The 24,322-nt window shown below is 38.3% G+C and overlaps 1 protein-coding gene across 6 annotated transcripts in view; it reads left to right on the top strand.

The window, feature by feature from the left end:
- The first annotated feature begins 538 nt into the window (after positions 1-538).
- The window catches only part of SNAP91 (synaptosomal-associated protein, 91kDa), a 168,701-nt gene continuing 144,917 nt past the window's right edge, over positions 539-24,322 (top strand). For 3 of the 6 annotated variants that reach the window (XM_011953483.1, XM_011953481.1, XM_011953480.1), the window contains exons 1-2: positions 539-907; positions 2,279-2,438. In XM_011953483.1, coding sequence (XP_011808873.1) covers positions 2,309-2,438 — 130 coding nt within the window. In that variant the 5' untranslated portion in view covers positions 539-907; positions 2,279-2,308. Of the gene's footprint in view, positions 1,395-1,440; positions 1,576-2,278; positions 2,439-24,322 lie in introns of those variants that run through there. The other 3 variants (XM_011953478.1, XM_011953479.1, XM_011953482.1) reach the window with 3 other exon arrangements.

Below are 24,322 nucleotides of genomic sequence, written 5' to 3'. Positions count from 1 at the left end.
AGAATCATTCTCAACAGTCAGGAAATCATGACTGCATACTGAACACTGGACCAGGTGAAAGAGAGGAATATATAACAAAATCTTGAGATCGATAGGTATCGATACATGGCTTCAAGGCTGAGCAGAAGCCACCAGAAGCCAGGGGGAAAAATGTCAGGAAAGTTCACAAATGTAGTTTGGATCTTCATGCTACTCTGAGAATTAAAAAAAAAAAAGTTGAACATAAATAACAACCTTTAAAAATGTCAACACGTGAAGCTATTAACCAACTCCACATTCCTGTTTAGAAATTCCTGCTTACTATTCAAATATACACTTGACATTCAATTGACGGACGTTCCAACACTATATTTAACTGGCAGAATTACTTTTAAAGGGTACAAAGGGTTTTCCTTATGCACTCAAATGATTACTGTCGAAGGTAACCTGGGACTCGATTAATGGCTTTGTTAATTATTCTCCCTTCAGCAGACCTCAGTATCCCTTTAAGACTAAAGTGGCTAGAATTACCTGCCCACCCGGGCTCCCAGTTGTAACTGAGACAAACCGAGGAGCCTGAGGAGCTGAAGACGCACAGGTAACGGTCGCGGATGGCCGGCAGGATCTGACATTTAAAATCTCCCTGCTCATCTGGGCCTGGGCGCCTTTGACAGGCGGGCGTGTCAGCGATAGTGTGGGGGAGAAGGGGCTGGGCTTCGCCAGGCAGCGCGCGACGACGCCCTTGCCTTGGCCTTCACCGAGTAGAACCCGAGAAGCCCACTCGCCCGGCTTGGCCAACGCCCCCACAGCCCAGGGCGCCCCCAGCAGTCGGAGGGCAAGTGTGCGCGGTGCGCGCTCCCAGTGTGTGCCGGGTGCGGAGCCAGCAGCGGAGGGGCGGCCTGGAGCGCAGCGGAGAGCTGCTGGCTGGGTGGGTGTCGGCCTCCTTGCCTCCCGGCCTCCCCGCCTCCTTCTTCTCCCCTCCCGTTTGCCGGGGATGCTTGCACGAGGCGCCCCCACGCCTTTAAGCTTCCAGCCCCGGGGGGCGGTGTGTGTGAGTAGCTGGGAGGGGGCCGCGATGCACTCCGCCGAGGGCTCGTCCGGGTTTGTCCGCCGCCGTCACCTGACTCGTCGGAGCCACAGCTGAGGTGGGGGCGGGGATGGGGACGCAGCTTGGAGCGCAAGAGAGACGCGGCGGCGCTTGCAGAAGAGGCGGCGGCGGGCGGGTACTGGCTTCAGGGGCCAGGGGCGGCGGGTGCCGGGACCGCGGAGCTGAGGAGCGGGGCCCGGCCAGGGCTGGAGACTTTGCGCCCAGGGGCACCGGGTCTGCGCGCGGTCGCACACACCCACCGGCGCGGCTTTCCTCAGCTGCCCGGGCTCTGCTCATCCTGCGGCGGGCGGCGCCGCTCAGGGGCGGGGTGAGTACCCGCGGCCGTACTCGGCCCCCTCCCCGCGCCAGGGCCGCGCGGGGATCCACAGAGGATAATCCCAGGGTGCGGAGAAGGGCAGCGGCTGGGTGACAGCTCCGCGGAGCGCTCCAGGGTGGGCGGGGGGGCTAGGCTGCGCTGTGAGCCCGGCTCCGCTCCAAATCCAGGAAGGGTGAGGCGCCCCAAGACTCCGGCGCCTCCGCAGCGCTCCCGGGCGGCCCCTGCGGCAGGGATTTGGAGACCGGGGGGAAAGGGCCTGGGCTATGGGCCTCGGCGAGGCTTTGCAGCCGGCGGGGAAGGAAGGGGAGGCGAGGGCATAACATGGCGCAATGCTAGGATAATCTCCTTCGCGACTGAGGGAGGACGAGCCCTTTGCTGCAGCAGCGCGAGGAGGAGGAGGGAGGCAGCCAGGGGTTGGGTAGCCGATGCATTCCCCGAAGCCTGCAGGCTGCTAGGAGGAAAGTCTGCAAAGGTGGGAGGTGGGCACCGGTGGGTGCGGCGCCCAGGGAATAACCGGGACGCACGTCGTGGCTAGCGCAACACCCGCGTGTCAGGTTGCGGGGAAAGTGCTGATTGACATGGGGGTCCCCAGGGGGCGAGTCTGGCCCTATGTGGGGGTTGGGGGAGAATAGGGACGATGTCACGATGCTGAGACGAGCCCACGCTGGGGTTCCGTGACGGCCCTACTCACGGCCAAGACTCCCTGGACCGCATCGCAGAAGCGGGGCTTGGCGCCTTGCTGGCTCCAAGAGGTGGTGCCAGGGTGGGGATGGAGGAGGAGAGAGCCGCCGCGCGGCTGGAGGAGGCAAGGCCTGGGTGCTTGGAGGGGAGGGTCTGCGAATTAAAGCCGGACCGTCTCCCCTTGTTTCCTGCAGAAGAGGAGGCGGTAGAAGTGACCAGAGAAGATGTCGGGCCAAACGCTCACGGATCGGATCGCCGCCGCTCAGTACAGCGTGACGGGCTCTGCTGTAGCAAGAGCGGTCTGCAAAGCCACTACTCATGAAGTGATGGGCCCCAAGAAAAAGCACCTGGACTGTAAGCATCTCTTTATATAAGAGGGACATGCGCACAGCAGAGTCGCCTGGGATGCTGGTGGTGCGGCCTGCGCTCTTGGTCGATAATGCTGCGGCCTCTGATATTCCCAGCCAGGTTGCCCCTGAGCTGAAATTCTCCAGCTGTGGAGGTGTTCCCTTGGGTTAGTCCTGAAACCTTGTCTTGTGAGCCATTTTTTCCTCTTATTTACCTCCAAGGTCTTGGTGAAGGGGGAAAAATACACACACACACACACACACACATTATGTGTGTATATATATATGTACACACACAGATTGTACACTCTGAATTAGATGGTTTTCACCTTTTTTTCTTCCTCCACCCACCCTCCCTTCTCCAAATTAGAGGAAATTAGAGGTTGCACAGTCAAAAAAAAAAAAAAAGATGAATTTGTGGAAGGTCAAACTTGTCACCCTAGTTCTTTCCTAAATACATTTCAGATAGTTCTAAGATAGTATAATCGTTTTCAGTGTTGCTCCTGAGGATTTTTTTGTGAGTATGTGTGTGTGTGTGTGTGTGTGTGTATGTTACCATGCCAAACAAATAAATTCAAGGTACTGAACGAGGAAATTGGACTTAATAGCTATGGCAATTTCATTTTACACATCCTGGTACACTTTGTCCCATTCTCAGAAGATGCTGGGTGAGATGACTATGCTATGGTCACAAAATGGATGTACTTCCCCAGCATCTGAGATGGTGCAATTTTAGATGAAAACATTTAATTCTTAATATTGTTTTTGTAACTGTTTATTTGATGGAAAAGGCTTTATTCTACTCTGGAATCTATACATTTCTGAAATACCTTAATTAACAGTAAATCTTTTGTCATTGAAGGATAAACAGAGGCACTTAGAAAAGAAAAAGGCTTTCACCTGCTTTGGGTGGTGAGACTCCTCTTAAGTCAGGCTATATGAGTGTATGTTCAGCAGTTGCTATTTAGTTCTCTTGACCTGCTTAGGATCTTCTGTTCTATTGTGATGTTTTTGGTGAAGGTCAGTGTTGGCATGAGAGACACAGGTATGGCCATAACCATTTCCTCAGCTGGCTTCCTTTGCCCATCTTCTAGGTTTTTTTGGCCTCGGGTCTTTTCCCTACTATCTCCTTTGTGCAGCTGAGAAAATGGTACCAGTGTCAGAATTCACTCTCGCGCTATTATCTGCATAAGCCAAGCTTGGTGAAGCTTACAACTGGACGTTGTAAGAGTTGTCTAGCCTTGTGAACCTGTTGTCTCATAGAATTGAATAATTTTGTTTCTAGAAGCTGATCTGAGGAGAAAGTACCATTATGCCTTTCCCAAGGGAATGTTTAACAAAATTTGTTGATTACAGCATTATATGTTATATATGCAGTACAAGATGAAAGAGGCCACCAGGGCCAGGGCACCTAACAGAAGTGGAAATTGTAAATTTATGACCAGCTCACTTTGCTGCACCATGCTGAATCATTTAGCCATTTTCCCATCAGTTTCCCCAACTCTAGGAGGATGATTCATGTCTTAAAGGTGTATATCAGTCTAGAAAATCCTCATAATAAAAAGGTATAGGTTATGAATTTGCTACATGCTGATCTATAATGAAAATGATAAATCAATATACTGATATATTTCAGAGAACATTCACAGGTTTGAACAGTTCATTAAAACATCATTCAGATAAAGACCGACTTCTCCAGATCTAAATATTTAGTCACATTAGTATTTTAGTGGAAAAGTCTTTCGAAAATTTTGAAGGTAGGAGGTTTTCCAATATGATTTCTAAGATGTGGAAAATAGGGGGAAGAGATTCCATGTTATAAAAGAAAGCAGGTGAAATAGGAACTGGTATTGAATTATTAATATGAATGGTCATAAGAGCTGAACATTTATTGAGCAGTTACTATATAGCATGCACTGAGCTTTATATTATTAATCTTTCACCACTTAATGGGTTCAGGGAGGGTAATTAACTTTCATGGCTTATATTTTTTTTTCTTTGTGTGATGGAGTCTCGCTCTGTCGCCCAGGCTGGAGTGCAGTGGTGCATTGTCAGCCCACTGCAGCCTCCTGGGTTCGAGTAATTCTACTGCCTCAGCCTCCTGAGTTGCTGGGACTTACAGGTGTGCACCACCACACCTGGCTAATTCTTGTGTGTTTTTTTAGTAGAGATGGGGTTTCTTCATGTTGGCCAGGCTGGTCTTGAACTCCTTCCCTCAGGTTATACACCCACCTTGGCCTCCCAAAGTGCTGGGATTACAGGAGTGAGCCACCACTTCCCCTGGCCAGACTTTCATAGCTTTTAACCAGTGCACTTAACTGCCATCTGTAGTTCAGTAATATACTCTATTGAGAGAGGAGAGACAATGAACCATATTAACCTAAATGGTCTAATCTCAAAACACTCACCTTGCTTGGATAGCTTTCTGTGGAATTGAGCATGAAAATCTGCATACAAAAAAAAAAAAGAAAATCTGCATACATATTGCAGTCTTTATAATATGCATGGAAAAATTTTAATTCTGTCATGAAAAATTTGAATGAAAAAATTTTAATTCTGTTGCATAAAAAAATGACCAAAAACCAAGCACTGAGGAGTATTGGTTAGTGGTTTTTCTTTTTAATGTTTTGCTTTTCTAGTAAGTCATAAAATAAAACATCTTCTACTTAAAACCAACTTTTGGGTGGAATTTGGAGACATAGGTATCACATTATTAATATGTACTATTCTAAGAAAAGATGATATGGAAAACCTGAATATATATGATATATGCATTATTAAGAGGACATCTTTGCTCAGAATTCTTTGTGAAGTTCCTTTAAAAAAACAGTAAACTACCTCAGTAATTTATTCACAGGTTTTCAGTAAACACCAGTTATAAAAGTGAATTGTTATTAAAACGTGCAAACACATAATTAAGTTTCTCTATAGGCACTGAAGCATTCTCAAGTAGTTGGTGTTTTAGTTTTGAAAATATTAAATACTGGTTTGGAGGAAAAGAGCACAAAATGTAGAGTTTGGGGGTTTGAAACAAAAACAATTCTAATTTATTATTAGTTTGGTTTGTGTATAACTTTTTAGTTTGGAGTTTAGATTGGAAAGTCATAAAAACAGATTTATGGTTCTGTCATTTTTTTAGAGGTATTTGATTAATTGGGCTCAAAATCCTTATGAAATATGAATTTAGTATTAAGGTATTGGTTTAAATGAAAAATTCTTTTCTCTTTAGGTTGATAGGCCAAGAAAACTATTGTTGTTAATTATGGTGACTTATAAAATGATTCTTAAAGATATGTGATTTATACACTTGAAGAAATGACTTGTTAACATCTGAGGGCAGAATTATATATGGTGAAAAGGTCGAGATGAAGAAGCTCTGTACATTTATTCCCAGATTTTTTTTCTTTTTTCAGTGGCAGCACTTAACAATCTAAGTAAAGATTATATGTTTTATGGTACTTTTGGATTATATAAAACTTTCATTCCATACTCTTCTATAATAATGTTGCCCTTTGTACGTGAAAATTAAATACCTAACTAATATTGGTTTGACATTAACTTTTCTGGGTCCACCTGTACATCCTCGCCTCCTTTCCCTTGTAACTTGTTGTACCTATTTGCTAGCATATAAAACATCCAGGACTCAATGAGTACTTACCTTCTTAGTTACATCTGTTTGACACTTCAGTGTTGTTTGGTTTTCTATTTTGTATGTGATGCCCTAAAGGATAACCCAAGTCAAATAATAAAGTAAAAAGATCAGGTAGTAATAGGAACCCAGTGCGTACCTGGTATTGTGTCAAGGCTGAACAATAAAATAGAGTTGGTCCAAAGTCACATCTGCAGGGGTAAATTTGGAAAGCTTTGCAGCCCTGCTATATGATTTATTTCAGTTAATAGTGCTTATGAATGATTTCTATATATGCCACATTGTTAAAGTATCCTATTTATGATTATCAGAATTCAAACCTAGACATTACTGTTAACATCAAAACAAACCTTATGAAAAGCCAATTTGGTTTTCAGTAATCCTATTTTTTCCGTATTAAACACTTGAAGCTATTTAGTAATGAGCTTATCCCACATGAAAAGTAAGTGCTTCACATTCTGAATCTGATGTTTGAGAGATACTGGAATTTTACTAACGATTCTGTTCCTCCTAAATTACAAAAAAGAAAAAGATTATGTTTCTTATAAGACTATCTGGTAAAGGTAGTAGGAGATATGGACTGACTTTTGATTGAAGACAAATACTGGCACATCAACACAAATTCCTGCTGCTTTAATTTTATTCATAAAATATTCTGCAAAAAATAAATTTTGTGAGTTAAAAATAGAATGAAAATTTAAAGCTGAAAGTGAGTTTGCTTTGCATAAATGTGCTTAGTAAACCTGAAATATATTTTAATTAATAGAAATTCTGTTAGCATACTAATTCAGCAAACACATATATTTATATTTGTGATAATTTAGTAGGGCTTTCTATAAGTGCTGAAAGATCCAAAGAGTAAGCAAAGTTTACTGAATAAAATTAGTAAATAAAATTAGTAAATTTACTGAATAAAATTAGTAAAAAGATCCTCCTTTCCCTTGTGTACAGAAGCCTTCTTTATTATTCATTTTTAAGGAGGATCTAGCATTTTCTAAATGTGTAAAAGATTACTGAACACTAGAGTAACTTTGAATTGGAGAAGTATACTAACTTGCTGTAAATGTATTTTAATTTGATTCTAGTTGTTCTCATTTAACTATTTGTTTTTTAAAAAACAAAACAAAACAAAACACACCCTCTCATTTTTCTGTACCAAAACATAATCTGTTCCTTCTTCTTCTTGATTTTACTAGAAGACCCAGCCCAAGGGTAAAGAGATGGGGGAGATGCACTTCTGAAAAGCATTTAATATGATTATAATTCATACCATACATGTCTAATGGGCTCAATGTGTGTGATTCTGTGACATTCTCGAAGATGCTTAGTGTCCTAGGAGGGGAGAGAAGAGATCATGTGATCAGGGTGGGCAGGAGCAGGGGAAGCAGAGTGATCAAGAGTCTGAGGTAATAGGAGGGAGCATGCTTTAAAAATGACACAAAAATAATTAAACAGACTTTATAGCAGCTAGTGGAACAATAGGGATTTTTTTCCAGATCTTTTTACTTTCTCATTTTCAAAATAATCTTTTTTTAATGGTATAATGTTAAATATATTTGGGTCACTTTAGATTTTTTTTTTTTTTCACTTTTTTTTTTTTTTTTTTTTTTTTTTTTTTTTTTTTTTTGAGACGGAGTCTCGCTCTGTGGCCCGGGCTGGAGTACAGTGGCCGGATCTCAGCTCACTGCAAGCTCCGCCTCCCGGGTTTACGCCATTCTCCTGCCTCAGCCTCCCGAGTAGCTGGGACTACAGGTGCCAGCCACCTCGCCCGGCTAGCTTTTTGTAGTTTTTTAGTTGAGACGGGGTTTCACCGTGTTAGCCAGGATGGTCTCGATCTCCTGACCTCGTGATCCGCCCGTCTCGGCCTCCCAAAGTGCTGGGATTACAGGCTTGAGCCACCGTGCTCGGCCTTTTTTCACTTTTTGCAGTCAGTGTGGTTAGCAGATACTTTCTTAGAATAAAATTGGTAACAATTTGATTTTTAAAAAGTTGTTTTAGTGATTTAAAATGTTGATATGGAAAAAATATTGAAAATTATATAGGTAGTAGGCAAATTCATATCCTAATTGCAGTATTAGCTTGTAGCATTTTAGATTAAAATCTAAATTTCTTGATAGATTGCCACATTAATTGTAATGTTTAATAAATGGTGGCTGAAGATTTATTTGTAATTTAATCTGTGCGCTTAGGTGCCATGGACCTCTCTTTTAGCTTTTCACAAATCAATATCCTTTAAATACTTTACCTCCTCTCTTCAATTGACTGATGCTGGGATAGGGTGTTCTTCGGAGCTTATCTTGGTAAAGAAGGTCAGAAGTGACATATAACCCTATTCCCTAGGGGCCAAGGATGTTTTCCTTGCAGAGTTGTATTTTAAGTGACTCAACTCCTGAGCCAGCATCTACTAAGAGAACCTTCAAACATAATCATAGTGCATTTAAATAATTTGAAAAATCAAATTCCTTGCCATTAAAAAATTTATCCTTAGTTTCATTTCTTTTACAATGTTTTCTCTTTTTGGAAAAATGTATTGTATATTTATGAAGGAGAATGTTGGCTATGTTTTTTCTTAGGCATTTATGTAATGTGAGAGTTGCCCTATTTTTTTCTTTCTCACCATGGGAAGATTGGTTGAATGGCATACCCCTGTGTCAATTGCACAATGACTTGTGAGTAAGAAATGACGACTCTTCCTTGAAACAATTGGGTGAAAGCACAAACCAGAGAGAATTGTACCCTGAAGCCTAGTCTTTCTGTAGCTGTTTTTCTGCTGTCTCTCCCTTTGTTCCAGATGTGTGAAGATCCTCCTCTCCCTTGTGTACAGAAGCCTTCTTTATTATTCATTTTTAAGGAGGATCTAGCATTTTCTAAAGAATTTTTGCCAGGCGCTGTGGCTCATGCCTGTAATCCCAGCACCTTGGGAGACCAAGGCGGTCAGATCACCTGAGGTCAGGAATTAATTTGATTAATTAATCCTCAGGAGTTCAAGACCAGCCTGTCCAACATGATGAAACCCCATCTCTACTAAAAGTACAAAAAAATTAGCCGGGCGTGGTGGCAGGCACCTGTAATCCCAGCTACTCGGGAGGCTGAGGCAGGAGAATCGCTGGAACCCGAGAGGCAGAGGTTGCAGTGACTGATATCACGCCATTGCGCTCCAGGCTAGGGAACAAGAGCGAGACTTTGTCTCAAAAAAAAAGGAATTTTAGGAGAGAGAGAATCTGGGTCTCTCCCTGCTTGGTATAGTTTTGCTTTTGGGCCTCACCATTTGATTTTTCTCCTAGGCTTAGCATTTTTATTTTAAATTACAACTGTCCTTTCTACATGAGTTATTCTCTCTGTCATCTGTATCTTTAACATCTGTCTCTCTTATAAGTATTTTCAAGTATCTCCATTTAAAACAAACAAACCACACACACGTCTCTTTGGCCTCTATTTTCTTAATAATAGCTTTTCAGCAACCAACCTGTCATTCTTTGCTTTTTCTTTTTTTCCCACAACCATGCTGCTTGAAATAGTAATTTACTCACCATTCCAAAGAAAACAGACACAACTGTACCCCTCTTTAAGTATTCTGTGTCTTTGAATGGCGTAATTCATGCATGAAATCTTAGAATTGCTATTGGATGCCAGGCATTGCCTACTCAATTGCCCAAGCCACTAACTTTAGAGTTATCCCTCATCCCTCAAATCCTGTGAGTGATAATTATTTAAAAACTCTCTGAGCTGGATGTAGTGTCTCATGCTTGTAATCCTAACACTTTGGGAGGCCAAGGCAGGAGGATCAGTTTAGCCCAGGAGTTTGAGACCAGCCTGGGTAACATAGGGAGAGCCTATCTCTATAAAAAATAAAATAAATTAGTCATGATCATGTGTACCCATGGTCCAAGCTACTTGGAAGGCTGCGGAGGATGTCAGACCTGCAGTGAGCCATGATCATGCCACTGTACTCCAGCCTGAGTGACAGAGCAAGACCCTGTCTGAAACAAAGCAAAACAAAACAAAAAATTATCTGAAATCTCGTTCTTTAGTTGTCTTCTGCTTGATTTAGAACAGTAATAATCCTCATCTGTAAAATGAAGACTAATTATAGTACCTACTTCACTTTTAATGAGTAATGCATAAGATAATGCATGTAAAATACCTAGACCAGAACTTGACACGCAAATATGCATTAACAATCAGTTATTAATACCACTACTAATAATAAACATTACTAGTACAATTATTGCTACTACCACCACTCTAACAATTCCACATATATCGCCAGTGATTCGGCCCTTCTTCTCCATGCTTGTTTGTGCCCCCTCCTTTTAATTGTATCAGTTTTTCCTTTAATTCCAACTTTCTCTTTCTGTAGTTTGGAAGGTATATACACTATTTCTGTTCTTTTAGTGATTAACCTTAAAATTTTAATATGCATATGTAATGTCTGAAGTTGATCAATATCTCTTTTTTCTTCCCAAGAAATGTAGAAACTTTTAACTTCAATCATCCACTTCTATCTTACGTGCTATTATTATTCAGTGTTTTAAGTTTCACTGTAGTTTTAACTCATAAAGCTATACATTATTATTTGATGAAAGCAATGTTTACTTAGATATGCCTACCTTGTAACTGACTTCTTTGCTCAGCATTCCTTCATTATATATAAGATTTTCTTGAACTATATACTTTTCTTGAACTATATTTTGAAGATAATATATCTGTATTTAAGATTCTAGAATGATAGTTATTTTCACTTTGATATTTCACTCATTTGGCTTCTATTATTGCTCTTAGGAGAATTTATCTGTCTACCTGCCTTTAGGTAATTCTTTTGTTTGACAGGGGCTACATTCAAATCTTCTGTTTGTCTTGTCCTTCTGTATTGTATGTGTGTCTAGATGTGGCATTTTTGTTTGTTTGTTTATTCTATTTGGAATTTGTTGGGTTTTTTAAATCTGAGAATGTATGTCTCTCATCAGTTCTGGAAAATTCTCAGCTTTTCAATTATCATTGATTATTGCTTATTCTCATTCTCTTTCTTTTTATGTTCTTCAAACATGATTAGAAATATGTTAGACTTTATTACACCCATATACATCTTAATATACGTTTTGTATTTTCTAATGTTTTCTTTTCTGTTCAGCATGATTTGTTTTTCAGATACCTTCCAGTTTATTAATTCTCTGTTTAGCTGTGTCTTGTCTGCTTTTATGGATTCTTAGTTTTTTACTTTATTTATTTATAATTTTTGTTTTTGAATTTTTTCAAATTTGCCCATTTTCTGGATAATGTATTTTTCTTGCTAACATTTTTGAGTTCCTCTTTTATTTCTTTACCATTTTAAATAAAACTAATTTTATATTCTATGTTTCATAGATCTATGACATGAAGTTCTGTTTCTATTGTTGTTTTTGCCTGATATTCAATCATGATTGCTCGTGTGTTTTGTAATTTTAGACTCTGAGGTCATGTTGGCTAGGACTTCATTTGTGGGAATCCTAGGGAGGCTAGGGTCACCTAGAAAGATTTTGCTTCAGAGAGGTCCCACAGGTGCTGCCATTCTGAGAGCACCTGAAGTTGATTTCTGCTCTTGGAGTTTCCCATCCAGTGCAGGTCCAGATCCATAATCCTTATCCATAATTTGAAAATCCAGAATGCTCAGAAAACCAAAATTATTTTTGTAAATCATTTGGCAGGAAAAGTTGACCCTCTATAGTCTTTATATACTGCCTATCATGAAGAGTCATATGTTAAGCTATAAAAATATTGTCATATTATGGTATGCTGTTCAGATTATAGTGAGGTGTTACTTAATATATGATGTCTGTACCATAATACCTTTGTAGAATCTCAAAAATCATGAACTTTGAAACATATATGGCCCTAAGGGTCTTAGATATTGGAGTGTGGATCTGTAGTATAAATTTGAATCACAAAGTTCATCAGGATGAAAGCTATGGTTACAAATGCCCCAGAGATTTTTTTTCCCTTATCTACCCAGAGCCTAGGAAGAGCAGGATGCATTTTCCCTTGTCTCCTTTTGCTGAAAGATATTCTTTTTTGTTTTTGTTTTTCTATTAATTTTACTAAAGGAGTAACCCTTTGAGGATCCTAGCTTTATATAGTTGTCTTAGTTCCAACTAGTAACCTTGCTTAGTCTCAAAGGCCTTGTCCCCTGTTCACCACAGGGCTGCTAGAATCTAAGACTCTAAGCCACTTAGATTAACACATGACTTCAGGGCAGCCTCCTTTTCAGTATTGCTTTACTATGTGGTTTTCTGCAATTTCTTTATTTTTTTGGCTTTGGAAATTGCTTTTACTTTCTTGTGAGTTCAGCCAAATGAGTGGAAGGATGCCTGTAATATTTATCCAGGTTATCAGGTGTTTTTCCCTTGATAGTCCACCTGTATGCTAGATATGGAACCAGCGTATTTTCCTATTCTTTGTTTTTGCCTACACACACACATACCCCACAGTTCATTGCTGAACTACTTTGAAACATTAGATTTACTATATTCTGCATTACTTTTGGGCCTTTGCATGTGCTGTTTTTAAGTTTTAATATATTTTTAAAATCTAATTTCTAAAACTCTAGTTTTAGGCATTCTTTTCAGTGCCTAGATGGTCCCCTGTGCATATATTTCGTTCATATCCCTCCCAGAACTATAGTGGGATTCTCTTCAGTGGTTGTTTTCTTTCTCTAGTCTGTAGTTTCTTTGAGACTGTCTTATTCCTCACACCAAACATAGCATGATAACAGGTTTGGGTAAATATTTGTTGAATGATTTTTATTATGCTTCATATTTCTCTTAATTTTAGACCTTTGTTTCCTCATAAACTTTCTACTTAAAAATTTTACTTTTACCCAATAAACTTCAGAAGAGCAAGGGGTTAAACTCAATTCTTTCTCTCAGAAGACTATAAAAACAATAGAAGTATAATATTGGAGGAATGCAAATAAACATTAAATTATTTAATGTATATAATATGTATTTCCTGACATCCTCTCAACACTTGCATGGCCATGATGTGATGATTTTATCTGGGGAAAATTAGAACCTTGATATTAAAAGTTAGAACAATGAGCAAGTTGGTAAATTTGAAAAAATGTTAGATTTTAAACAATTATATCCATCACTTTTTGGTTGTGGATTTAAAGCATATTGGACTTCTCTCAGTACATATCATTAACTATTAGATATTAGGTGGTTAAGTATTAATATTAGAGAAGATCCTTTGCTGGCATTGTGTGTTTGTGTATATGTGTGCAACTATTTTCTGTAGAGTTGGATACAGTTGGGAAGCATTGTTTTTCAATATTCATTTTATAATTCATAACTACATATATTATACCTGGTTAAGATAATTACAAAAGAAAAACAATTTCAAAAGTGACTACACACTTTCAATATTCACTGAAATGATAGTATTCACTAAGTACTTGGTGATACTATTCATTAACATGATAAAATTTCCCTTAACAACTTGGGGACTTTTGACAAGCAGTAAGGAAAGGGGGCAAGATTAACCTGAAACTTAGGGCTCTTTTGCCTTTGTAAAGAAAGCAATAAATAACAACATATTTAGTTTTATTTTCAATGACCTACTTGGAAAAATTAGAAATTACTTTCAGTGCTGAGTCTTTCACTAGCTTACTTAGCACAATCCCATTATTTATTCATTTAACAAATATTTGGATAATTTCCAAATGCCAGGAATTGTTCCAGGAAACAGGGATACCATGGTGAACAAGATATGCATGGCCTTTGGCATCAGAGAGCTCGTGACTTAGTAGGGGAAACAGAAAATTAAAGAAATAATTACAGGTGATTCAAAAAGAATTAAGTTTTAATAAAGAAGGTGAAGACTACAGTGGAGGCACATTGTGGAGGAAGAGATGTTTAAGCCCAGACTTGACAAATGTACGGGACTTAAAGTAGGTGAGGTGTGAACAAGAGCTGCTGCAGAATGCTATCTAGGAAGAGGCTCACAGAGAGCAAGCCACATTTTAGGAGTCTGAAAAAGTTGAAGATTGCTGGACGAATGAGTGTAGGAAGACAGAGAACGTTAAGAAATAACACCAATGTTGTAGATGGCCTGAGATGTGGAGGGCCTTTTAGGCCAAGGAGAATCTTAGAAGTTGATCACCCTTTTCATTTTTTATAGATGAGTAAGCTGAGTCCCAAAGTGACAAAATTACACTTTCTGTATGTGTTAATACTGAATAATTCTTATCTACCTATCTTGAATAGGTGCCCTAATACGTAATTGCCTTATTCACCTAGTTCTGATTGTTACGTCTAAACCAGTGGATTTCACTATAGTATCACTATGAACCTCATTAGTGTCAAAGTATAGAGCTTACAGCTGTTCCAACTTCTAGCTAAATAATTCAGTTAGACAATGGCTTCATGTAGTTTTGTTGTTGTTTTTTTCTCCCTAAAACATCTAGGTTGCAGTGTGTTCATGTTTTTCTGGCCTCTTCATTATGTATTTTAACATGTAACATTCTGGTTTTGGCTACCCTTGAGTGAGCATGAGTGTACCCATGGAAGGTTCCATAGGAGGCTGATTGGAGACTGTGCTAATGAGTGGTCTGTGACCAACTGTTTAACATATGCATCTCCTCACTGCTTTGTGGTTCTTTCCCACCCCCCTCCCCACAATAATTTTCATTACTGTTCCAAAGGAGTTGCTTAATTGTTAGTTATATTTTATTGCATTTTGTGAAGGACTGTGTGCCTTGGTATAACAGTGCCAGTGGTCTATTCTATATATATCTTAATGAAACAGAAATTTGACTTTGGCCCCTATTGTAGATTATACTAATCATTTTGTAGGATAGTGCTGTGAATTAAGAAACAAGTGTTTTTTCAGTTCAGCTCAGCATTACTTTCTTAGGTGGAAAAATAGTATGAATCGAGCACACAGTTGCTGCGAGTGTAAATGGGTATAAATATTTGGGAGGAAGGGTTGGCAATATTAATCAAAACCCTTGAATATCCTTTGACCAGCAAGTTGAATTCTACAGCTTTACATCGGATAAATAATTGGAAAAATGTTCTGTTTCCCCAAAATTTGTTGCATCACTGTGTATAGGGGAATGCAAAATTGAATATACCCAAATACTTTTTAAAAAAATGATAGTATATTCAAACAATAAGATACTGGCCAACCTTGAAAAACGAGCTTGTTAAAGTATATTTGACATGGAAAGGACAATTTATGAAGTGTGATCATAAATCACAGTTTTCTTTTTTTTTCTTTTTTTTTTTTTGTTTGAGATTGAGCCTCACTTTGTCACCCAGGCTGGAGTGCAGTGGCTGGATCTCGGCTCATTGCAACCTCTGCCTCCCAGGTTCAAGTGATTCTTCTGACTCAGCCTCCCTAGTAGGTGAGATTAGAGGTTCATTCTAACACAGCCGACTAATTTTTTTAAAGTTTTTTTACTTTTAGTAGAGATGGGGTTTCACCATGTTGGTCAGGCTGGTCTTGAACTCCTGGCCTCAGGTGATCTGCCCACCTCGGCCTCCCAAAGTATTGGGATTACAGGAGTGAGTCATTGCACCCGGCCCCACAGTTTTCATTTTTTAAAAGTATATGTATGCCCATAATTTTGGGAGAATATATGTCAAAATGTTGTCTGTCAGTTTAAAGATTTTTGTTTTCTAATTTATACCCATATTAGTCATGACTGTTGTGTTGGCAGGTTACAGGACTATAGATAAAATAGTTTTGGTGAAAAGAGAAGCATTTTGGCCCTTGTAACCAATAAGAGGAAAAGTCAAGGGTGAAGCTGGACCTCTCTAGTGCTTGTTCAGGATTCTCTCTCACATTAGTAGTGAAGTACCTATTCCATTCTTGAAGACTTTTTCAATGATTCTGAACTAAAGCTCCCAGGTTCACATTATCACAGCCTCACTGAGAGAAATGAGTTCTCTTCCTAGAGAGAGAATTTTCCAAAATCATAGGGAAGAATTCTGATTTGCTTAGCACAGGTCATGGTTGACCCATGTATGTGGCATGATATTATGATTGTCAGTCTCAACCAGAACTACATTGTTGGGAATACCAAGAGCTAGTGGCGTGCTACAAGTTTAATTTTTGGCTCATATCATAGTCTGCCATGGATGGCTCCTCCTATCTAGAAATTCTGTCATCTAGAGCTTCAGAGTCCTCCACTGTCATCTATGCATCTGGCTGACAGAAGGAGACAGACAGAAAAGGGGAGTATTGCAAGAGAAGATGTAGGTCCAGGCCTAAATATCATTTCTACCTGTATTCCATTGGCAATAAATGTATTAATGACCTCATCCAAATGCAGGAAAAGCTGGAGATGAAGCCTAGTTGTGTGTCCAGGAGCAGGAGGAAATGGGATGTGAATACACAGCATTCATCTATCATGACCATGGAAAAGGAAATTAGATTATAGTTTTTTCACCTATAACTTAAAAATACTTCTTTTATGTCAGTGGACTCACTGCATGTTCTTCCATTCTTGGCAGACATTGCAGATAAATCCTGGCACTGTTTTCTGCAAAGCTTTGATTTTGCCTCAGAGTGCATCCATATACAGTGCTTTAGATTGTCACTGTCAATCACTATTGACACTTAAGATGAAATAGACTTGCTATCCCTAGTCTAGGCAATATATCCATGCTGGATACTAAAGCAAGCTGCTCACTAGATTTACATAGACCCAGAAATTGCATTCAGCATGGATGGCTCCAAGCTGGAATTCTTCTGCCAGTGACCTTATCTTTATAAGCTAGTAATTCAGTGATTTGTATTGTTACGCCCTAGGGAGAAGTTTTTCCTCTCTCTGCTTGATAGCAAAAGGTAGTTGTTCTTGATTTTACATTTTCCATTAGTGGAAACAGTAATAGCTATTGTGAGACAGGGAAAAGACATTTTGAATTTTGCATTTAATATTTAAACTGTCTTCCAGCATCAAGTCTGATATTAATCAATTGCCTTAAAATATATCTAATGCAAAGCATATTAGTACCCAAGAAATTTTCTTTGAGTTGTCACTTAGGTACCTACATGAATATAGTTTCTTTTTCAATTTAAGATAATTTTTGATTCAGTTGTTTGATGTATGATACATTAGCAGTCTCTCCACTACAAGATTCAAGTGAAGAAAAAATAAACGTGCTCTTTAGAGTGAAGGAGAGGCTGATGTGTGAGCACTTACTGTGCCTGGCCCATGTATGTGATTGATTGATTTCATCTTCACAAAGCCCATTAGTTAAATACTCTTATTCCCAGTTTACAGAGGAGGAAAACAAGGCCCAAGGAGGTTAAGAAATTCATCCAAGGTCCCACGCCTAATGAGGGGAGGAGTCAGGATTTCTTCACTGGTCCTAACTGCAAGACTTATGCTTTTTTCTTTTATGTAATGATTTTTGTTTGTTCTCTTTCTTTAGTGTCACAAGTAGCAATAATCAAAAGCAAAAACAAAAATAGTTAAAACATCAGGCCCAGTGTGGTGGTACACATTTGTAATCCCAGCTACTCGGGAGGCTCACGAGGGAGGATCACCTGAGCCTAGTAGTTTAAGACCCAGCATGGGCAACATAGTGAGACCCTGTCTCAAAAACAAAAACAAAAACAAAAACACACCACATGACCATATGATTGTTTTAGGAAGAAAAAATGGGGTGAAATCCAAAGATAGCTAATTAATTAGATGGGTAAAGCTCTGTGAAGGCCCATCTCTAGCTAATAGGGAAAAAAGTGGAAGGGGGTGGGTTCAAGTGACTGTCCTTGAGCCAGTCTCACCCCTCATCAGTTATGTCTTTTGGTGATTTGCTACTGAAGGATTTATTTTAACATGCTTGTTAATTAAGGACCTTGGGGGTGGTGGAAGGTACAGCAGAAAGGGCACTGGTTTGTGATCAGAGCACCTAGTGTAATTCCAGGCTCTGCTGCTTTCTGACTGTGATCTTAGCTACATCAATTTAATTTCTTTAGACTCCAGTCTCCTCTTTTGTAAGGCATCATGGAGTTATGGTAACATTTAAATGAGTAATTTTTTTTTTTTTTTTTTTTGAGACGGAGTCTCGCCCTGTTGCCCAGGTTGGAGTGCAATGGTGCGATCTTGGTTCACTGTAACCTCTGCATCCCAGATTCAAGGGATTCTTCTGTCTCAGCCTCCTGAGTACCTGGGATTACAGGCACGCTCCACCACACCCAGCTAATTTTTGTATTTTTAGTAGAGATGGGGTTTCGCCATGTTGGCCAGGCTGGTCTTGAACTCCTGACCTCAAGTGATCTACCCACCTTGGCCTCCCAAAGTCCTAGGATTACAGGCAAGTACATTTGTTAAAAATGGCAATAATAGCAACAACAAACTTCAGTCCTTACTCTATAAATTATTGTTATTAGAGTAAAGAGCCTTTCAGAATCTAATAGTTATCTTCCTAGGTATCTTTCAGGTACTGTAAGCAAAATAGATATGTACAAAGAGCTCAGCCTCAACTGCTCTGGGCTTATCTCTGGCATCTGCTTGAGAGTTGATAGTTTATTCTTGGAAGCTATTAGAAGAGAATGGGGCAATTATGCCTTCACTGTACTGTTTCTTAATTTGTTTGTTGATAAATGTAATTACCAAAATATAAGTTTACTTTATTAAAATGATCTCCTAAAATCAAATACAAATGACTTTGGAGTGTCTGTTATGGCTTTCTTTTATTAGTATAGATTGTGAGACTTGATAGGTTTAGACTTAGCATTTTTTAGATATTACTTTACACTTTTCAAATATTGAGGTTTTTGTTAAAGAAGATTATTGCTTCTTTAAGAAAATAATGGTGGTTGTCCATTGAAGTGTTTCAAATAGATGGAAAGCAATAAAGTAAAACATATGTGGAGTGACTTTATTATTGGGCCTGGGTTTTTCATGGTCAGCATCGTATACTGTTCTTGGGTTGGAGTTGAAGACGTAAATGCCAACAGGGAGACGCTAAATGTATTTGCATTGAGCACTAATAAATTGCCATTGAGGAACAATTTGTAAAATATTTAGAAAAAGAGTTGATCTAATAGGGAAGTTAATTAGAAAATGACAATCAGTAGTTGTGGTGAATCTCGATATACATTGTATATACTAATAGTGAAATATATTTGGACTTTGACAATTTTAGTACTAATGAAAAGGTAGGCAAGACTGAGTAGAACCATATAACAGAATTTAGTTAGTAAATAAGGTTACTGATATTCATTGTTTGGATTGAAGATGTTTTGAAAAATTGTTAGTGGATAATTTAATCATTTTACATTTTACATTTAAGAATTTAGTTCTTATAGCTAACAATAAGCTATGTAATTGTGGTTAAGAATTTATAATATTTAATAAACTAATTTACCAGGTACAATATAACTTTATGGAGGTTATAATTCATAGAGCTTGTCAAAATCTTAAGTAGGTTATCATTAAGAGCTGTCTTATTTTTAAACATTTCGTATGTGTTGTTATGTATTTCTTAAAATTGCTACTCTTAGCCAGGCTCTATTTAAGAGTGTGAAAAGGACAAATGTCTACCTTGACTTAGAAGTACCATCTTTAGTTAAACTTTTGATTTTAAAAACCAAGAATTAATTATCAGTAGCAGAGCATTAGACTTGAAATGCATAAGAAATTGATTATTAGCAATTTCTACATCATAGTGTGATTCATTATGTATATCAGATTTTCGTTATCTTATTTAAAATGGTGTTATAGTGTAGTTTAAGTAATTTTCCTTATATTTTATGAAAACCCTTAAAAATATTAATGCCATTCTTACACTAATTTAGTAGTAGTTTTTAGACTGCTAGTTAGTACAGGAACTAATCTAACACTGCCCATCTGATTTTTCTTAATGTGAAGAGTTAAAAATTGAAAGGTCCTAGAGCACGAGATATACAAGCAGAAATTGCCCTTTATAAGACTTACCTGTCTCTTGTGAGCTAAAGATTCATTATTCCTGTTTCAAAATTTATTCCTATGGAAATGCATCCGATTTTAGTAGGCCTTCTCTTTCCTTAGAGGTATATTAGTCAGAATGGATATTACCAACCAAACAAAACACTTTTTCAGTGCATCTGTTGCTTTAGCAGATAATTGAGTATTTTATTATTAATGTGTAACTGAGCTGCATTGTTTTCTTAGACCTATAAACCTTGTTTCAACAAGTGCTTCCTAATTTTGAGATCTGAAAGTATGTTCCAGCATCTTTTGAGTTATACAACCAAAGTATGAGGAGATCACAAGTCTTTTAAAAAGCTGTGCTAAAGGAGAAATACTTCAGAAATGTGTTACATTTGTTTTGGATCACAGTATTATTTATTTCTCAAGAAGAGATTTATTCATCATGATAGTATTAGTAAGTATTCCCTGAAAAAAATTCGAATATTCAAATTAAGTTATTGCTTTCGTAACTGTAATCATTAGGAAAACTCTCAAATGTGATGCTCACTTTTGTCCTGTGTTTATAAAAATTTACTTGAGAGGATTTTTATATTAAACAAAAATGCAAACAAGATTTTAATTCGTTGTTCAGCAAAAGGATCGAATAGGAAAAAATCATTAAGATTAGTAAAAATGTTTTAATTTATAAAATGAGAAAAAGTAAATGATGAGAATAGAAAGGAAATAAAAGGAAAAAATGAAGACAATTATAGTAATATACTTAAGATAAAATTTTATATCTTGAGAAAAATGTTAAGAATTAAATGTCAAAATAGAATGTGTAAGATAGAAGAAAAAGGAATGCAAGACTGCTAACATGAAGAAATAAAATGTTTAGAAACAAATTTTTGGCATGGATTAATAGAAAAGCATATGGATATTACAATATTTAGAATCTTTGAGGAGTGATGTCAAAAATCATTTAATGAATTGTTTTCTAAATGCATGCCCTCATTCTTTTCTTTACTGTCTTCTCTTCTGATTTTTGTACTTAGATTATGGAATGAAGGGAGCACCATCATACTGAATTTGAATTACTTTTTACTAGGTATTTTTATATTTATCTCAAAATTATTTGGAGGTTTTCATTTTTAGTGCTTGTCTTATGTTCATTTTTACTAGTAGTCTACCACTGTTTACCGTATGAGTAAAACATATTAAAGTTCATTTATCATAGCTGTATTCCACTAATTTTTACTAGAGACATAGCATATTATTCTAGGTGTTAGTTTTCTTGCTTTTATGGTTTTATAATTTGATAGGAAAGCAAAAACCAAATTTTTAATTTTGAGGGATTAATTGGATGACAGTTTGAAAACTGCTATGTAGTCTCGTAGACATGTTATAAAGACCTCAGTATATTCAAGTATAAAGAGATAGCTGACAGTTCATGAATCACGGTGGCTGCTCTGTTACCAAGCTGTTTTCGCCTGCCACCAGCTTCCCTTTCTTTGGGTGGTCCTAAATGTCTTTGTCCCTAATGTTGCTGATGGGATAGCAGAAGGTTTCCTAAGCTCCGCTCGGAACCATGATGGGTGGCACACCTGATGGTGAAAGGTCATAGAGCATATACACCCTTGCCACTCCTGAGCAACACTTAATTTCATCGGGGGTTGGGGATATAAGTAAACAGAGGGTCTTCCACGAACTTACCACTTAGTGAGATGCTGTAGGAAAACAGAAAAGACACAGCAGCCTCTACTGGGAGCATTATAGGATAGACATATAAACAAACTAATAATAACATACCATTGTAAGTGATATTGTGGTGGTATGATTGATGTATTTTGAAAGCACAGAGGTGGAAATGGGAACGTTTGCCTGAAGGTAGTCAGGAAAGGCTTTTTAGAAATGGTGGTGTTCACTTTTTGAGGCCGAGGCGGGTAGATCACGAGGTCAAGAGATCAAGGCCGTCCTGGCCAACATGGTGAAACCCCATCTCTACTAAAAATACAAAAATTTAGCTGGGTGTGGTAGCACATGTCTGTAGTCCCAGTGACTCAGGAGGCTGAAGCAGGAGAATCGCTTTTACCTGGGACTTGGCAGTTGCAGTGAGCCGAGATCGCACCACTGCACTCCAGCCTGACAACGGAGCAAGACTCCATCTAAAAAAGAAAGAAAGAAAGAAAGAAAGAGAGAGAGAGAGAGAGAGAAAGGAAGAAAGGAAGGAAGGAAGGAAGGAAGGAAGGAAGGAAGGAAGGAAGGAAGGAAGGAAGGAAGGAAGGAAGGAAGGAAGGAGAAAAGAAAGAGTGATGTTTGGCTGGGTATTGAGGAACAAATAGGAGTTTTCCAGACAAAGAAGCATGACTAGACGTGGCATGGCATATTTTGTATATAGTAAAAAGAGAGGAAGGTTGGGGCTTTGTAGAAAGAATCACTGATGTCAGCCCTAAGTTTTATTTTATTAAGCAGTAAGAAGCCAATGCAGAGTTTCAAAGAGGAGAGCTCCATTATCACTTTTATGTTTTACAAATATACATCTGGTTATGTAGAAGATGGCTTCATTAGAGCAAAAGGAGACTAGATAAAAAGATACTAGAGTGAGTCAAGTGATAATAAGATCGTGAATAAGGAAATAACCAAGGGAATTAAATGGAGAGACTAGATTTGAAAGGAAATTCTGATGCAGAGGCTATGGGATCATATATGAAATGTAAGGGGGAGAGATAAGAGACCAGAGAAACCTAAAATTTTAATCTTGGCCCGTAATGGAGTCAACTTCTATGGGTTTGAAAATATTTTTAGATATCTCATGCTCAACACATCCAAGACAGAACCCTTGTCTTCCACATCCAACTTATCTTATCTCAGTCATCCACCTCTCAGTAGATAATAACTGCATCTATTCAGTTGCTCAAGCCAAAACTTTGAAGTTGTTTTACTCCTTTATTTCTCTCCTACACCCATTTCCTTCAGTCAGTCAGGAAAATTAGTTGGCTCTACCTGTCTGGAAAATAAATATAAATCCTACAACCTACAACCTCCACTGCCCCTGCTAGTCCCAGTTTTCATCGTCTCTTACCAGGATGACTGTGATGGCTGCCTCTGTCCTTCCCCCATTCCCAACAAAGTACTCTTAACACAGCAGTTGGAGTAATTCTTTCAAACATATTTCCAGTCATGGCACTGCTATGCTAGTAACCCCCATTTCACTCAGCCAAACCTTCAAAGGGTTTATAATGGCTCTTCCAAATATCTGGATAAGTGAATGCATGTAGTGGCCTCTGCCCAAGATAAGCTTACACTAGAGAGGGAGAAAAAGGAATATATGTATAAAGAAAATCATATTATTAATTATTTTTAAGTTCTAGGGCACACCGTGATACAAGTATAATTTAGAAATTCTAAACCACTTATATTTTAGTTGAGTTTCAGGTGAACTTCGTCACAAACATATGGCCCAGTTAGAATATTATTATTTTTATTTCCTGAAGGACATGAAATAATTTGCTGCTAATTTTTTCTTAAAACAATGTTTTCATTGTCACCATATTAGGTAAAAATACTAAAACCATACAGTAAGCATAAGTTCATTTGAAGTGACTGATATTTTACTGCAAATCCCCCTGAACACCTCACTCTATCTACATTACAAGAACTCATCAAACCCAAGTATGAGATTATCAGCAAGCTAAAGAGTTAACAGCTAGGTTTCATGAGGCATAGAGTACCTGGCTAACTCTGTAATCAAATAAGTCATGTTAAGCCCTGTATTATGTCCATTTCTCAGTACCAAAACTTAATAAACTTGAGCTTTATTGAGGACTTTTTATGATAATTTTTATATAAAAATTATTATCCAAGAAAACCAGAACCGAAGTAGCATAACTTTCAGACCCATCAACAAAAAAAAGGCATTATTGTTAATTAGCAAGAGTGCACAGGTAACACACTGGTAACACTACCTCTCTTTTTTGCTAACAGGCTTTATAGAAGTTGGCATTCATCTTGTCCTTACTCAGTTGTACTCTCATGGAAAACAGCAGTAAAGAAAAGTGTGATTATGGTCTATGGTCTACTAATTGAAATTAGAATTGGTATATTTAGTGTCATCCATTGAATCATTCTGTTAATCCAAATGAATATAATCACTGGCCTAAAAGATGTTTAAGCTGCTGTATATTACACTTGAAATTTGGCTGAGCCACCTAAAGCACTAGATAATATAAAAGTGTGAAAGTTGACTATTTTCCCTTATAGTGGCCTGGGCCCAAATTGGACCTTAAATTTCAGTAATGTATTAGCTGAATTAGTCACCAAAGACCTACTAGCCACAGTTTAAAGCACAAATCTTTATAAG

This window comes from Colobus angolensis, unplaced genomic scaffold, assembly GCF_000951035.1.
Source record: "Colobus angolensis palliatus isolate OR3802 unplaced genomic scaffold, Cang.pa_1.0 Scaffold362, whole genome shotgun sequence".
Lineage (NCBI taxonomy): Eukaryota > Metazoa > Chordata > Mammalia > Primates > Cercopithecidae > Colobus > Colobus angolensis.
This window is presented reverse-complemented; position numbering and strand designations above follow the sequence as displayed.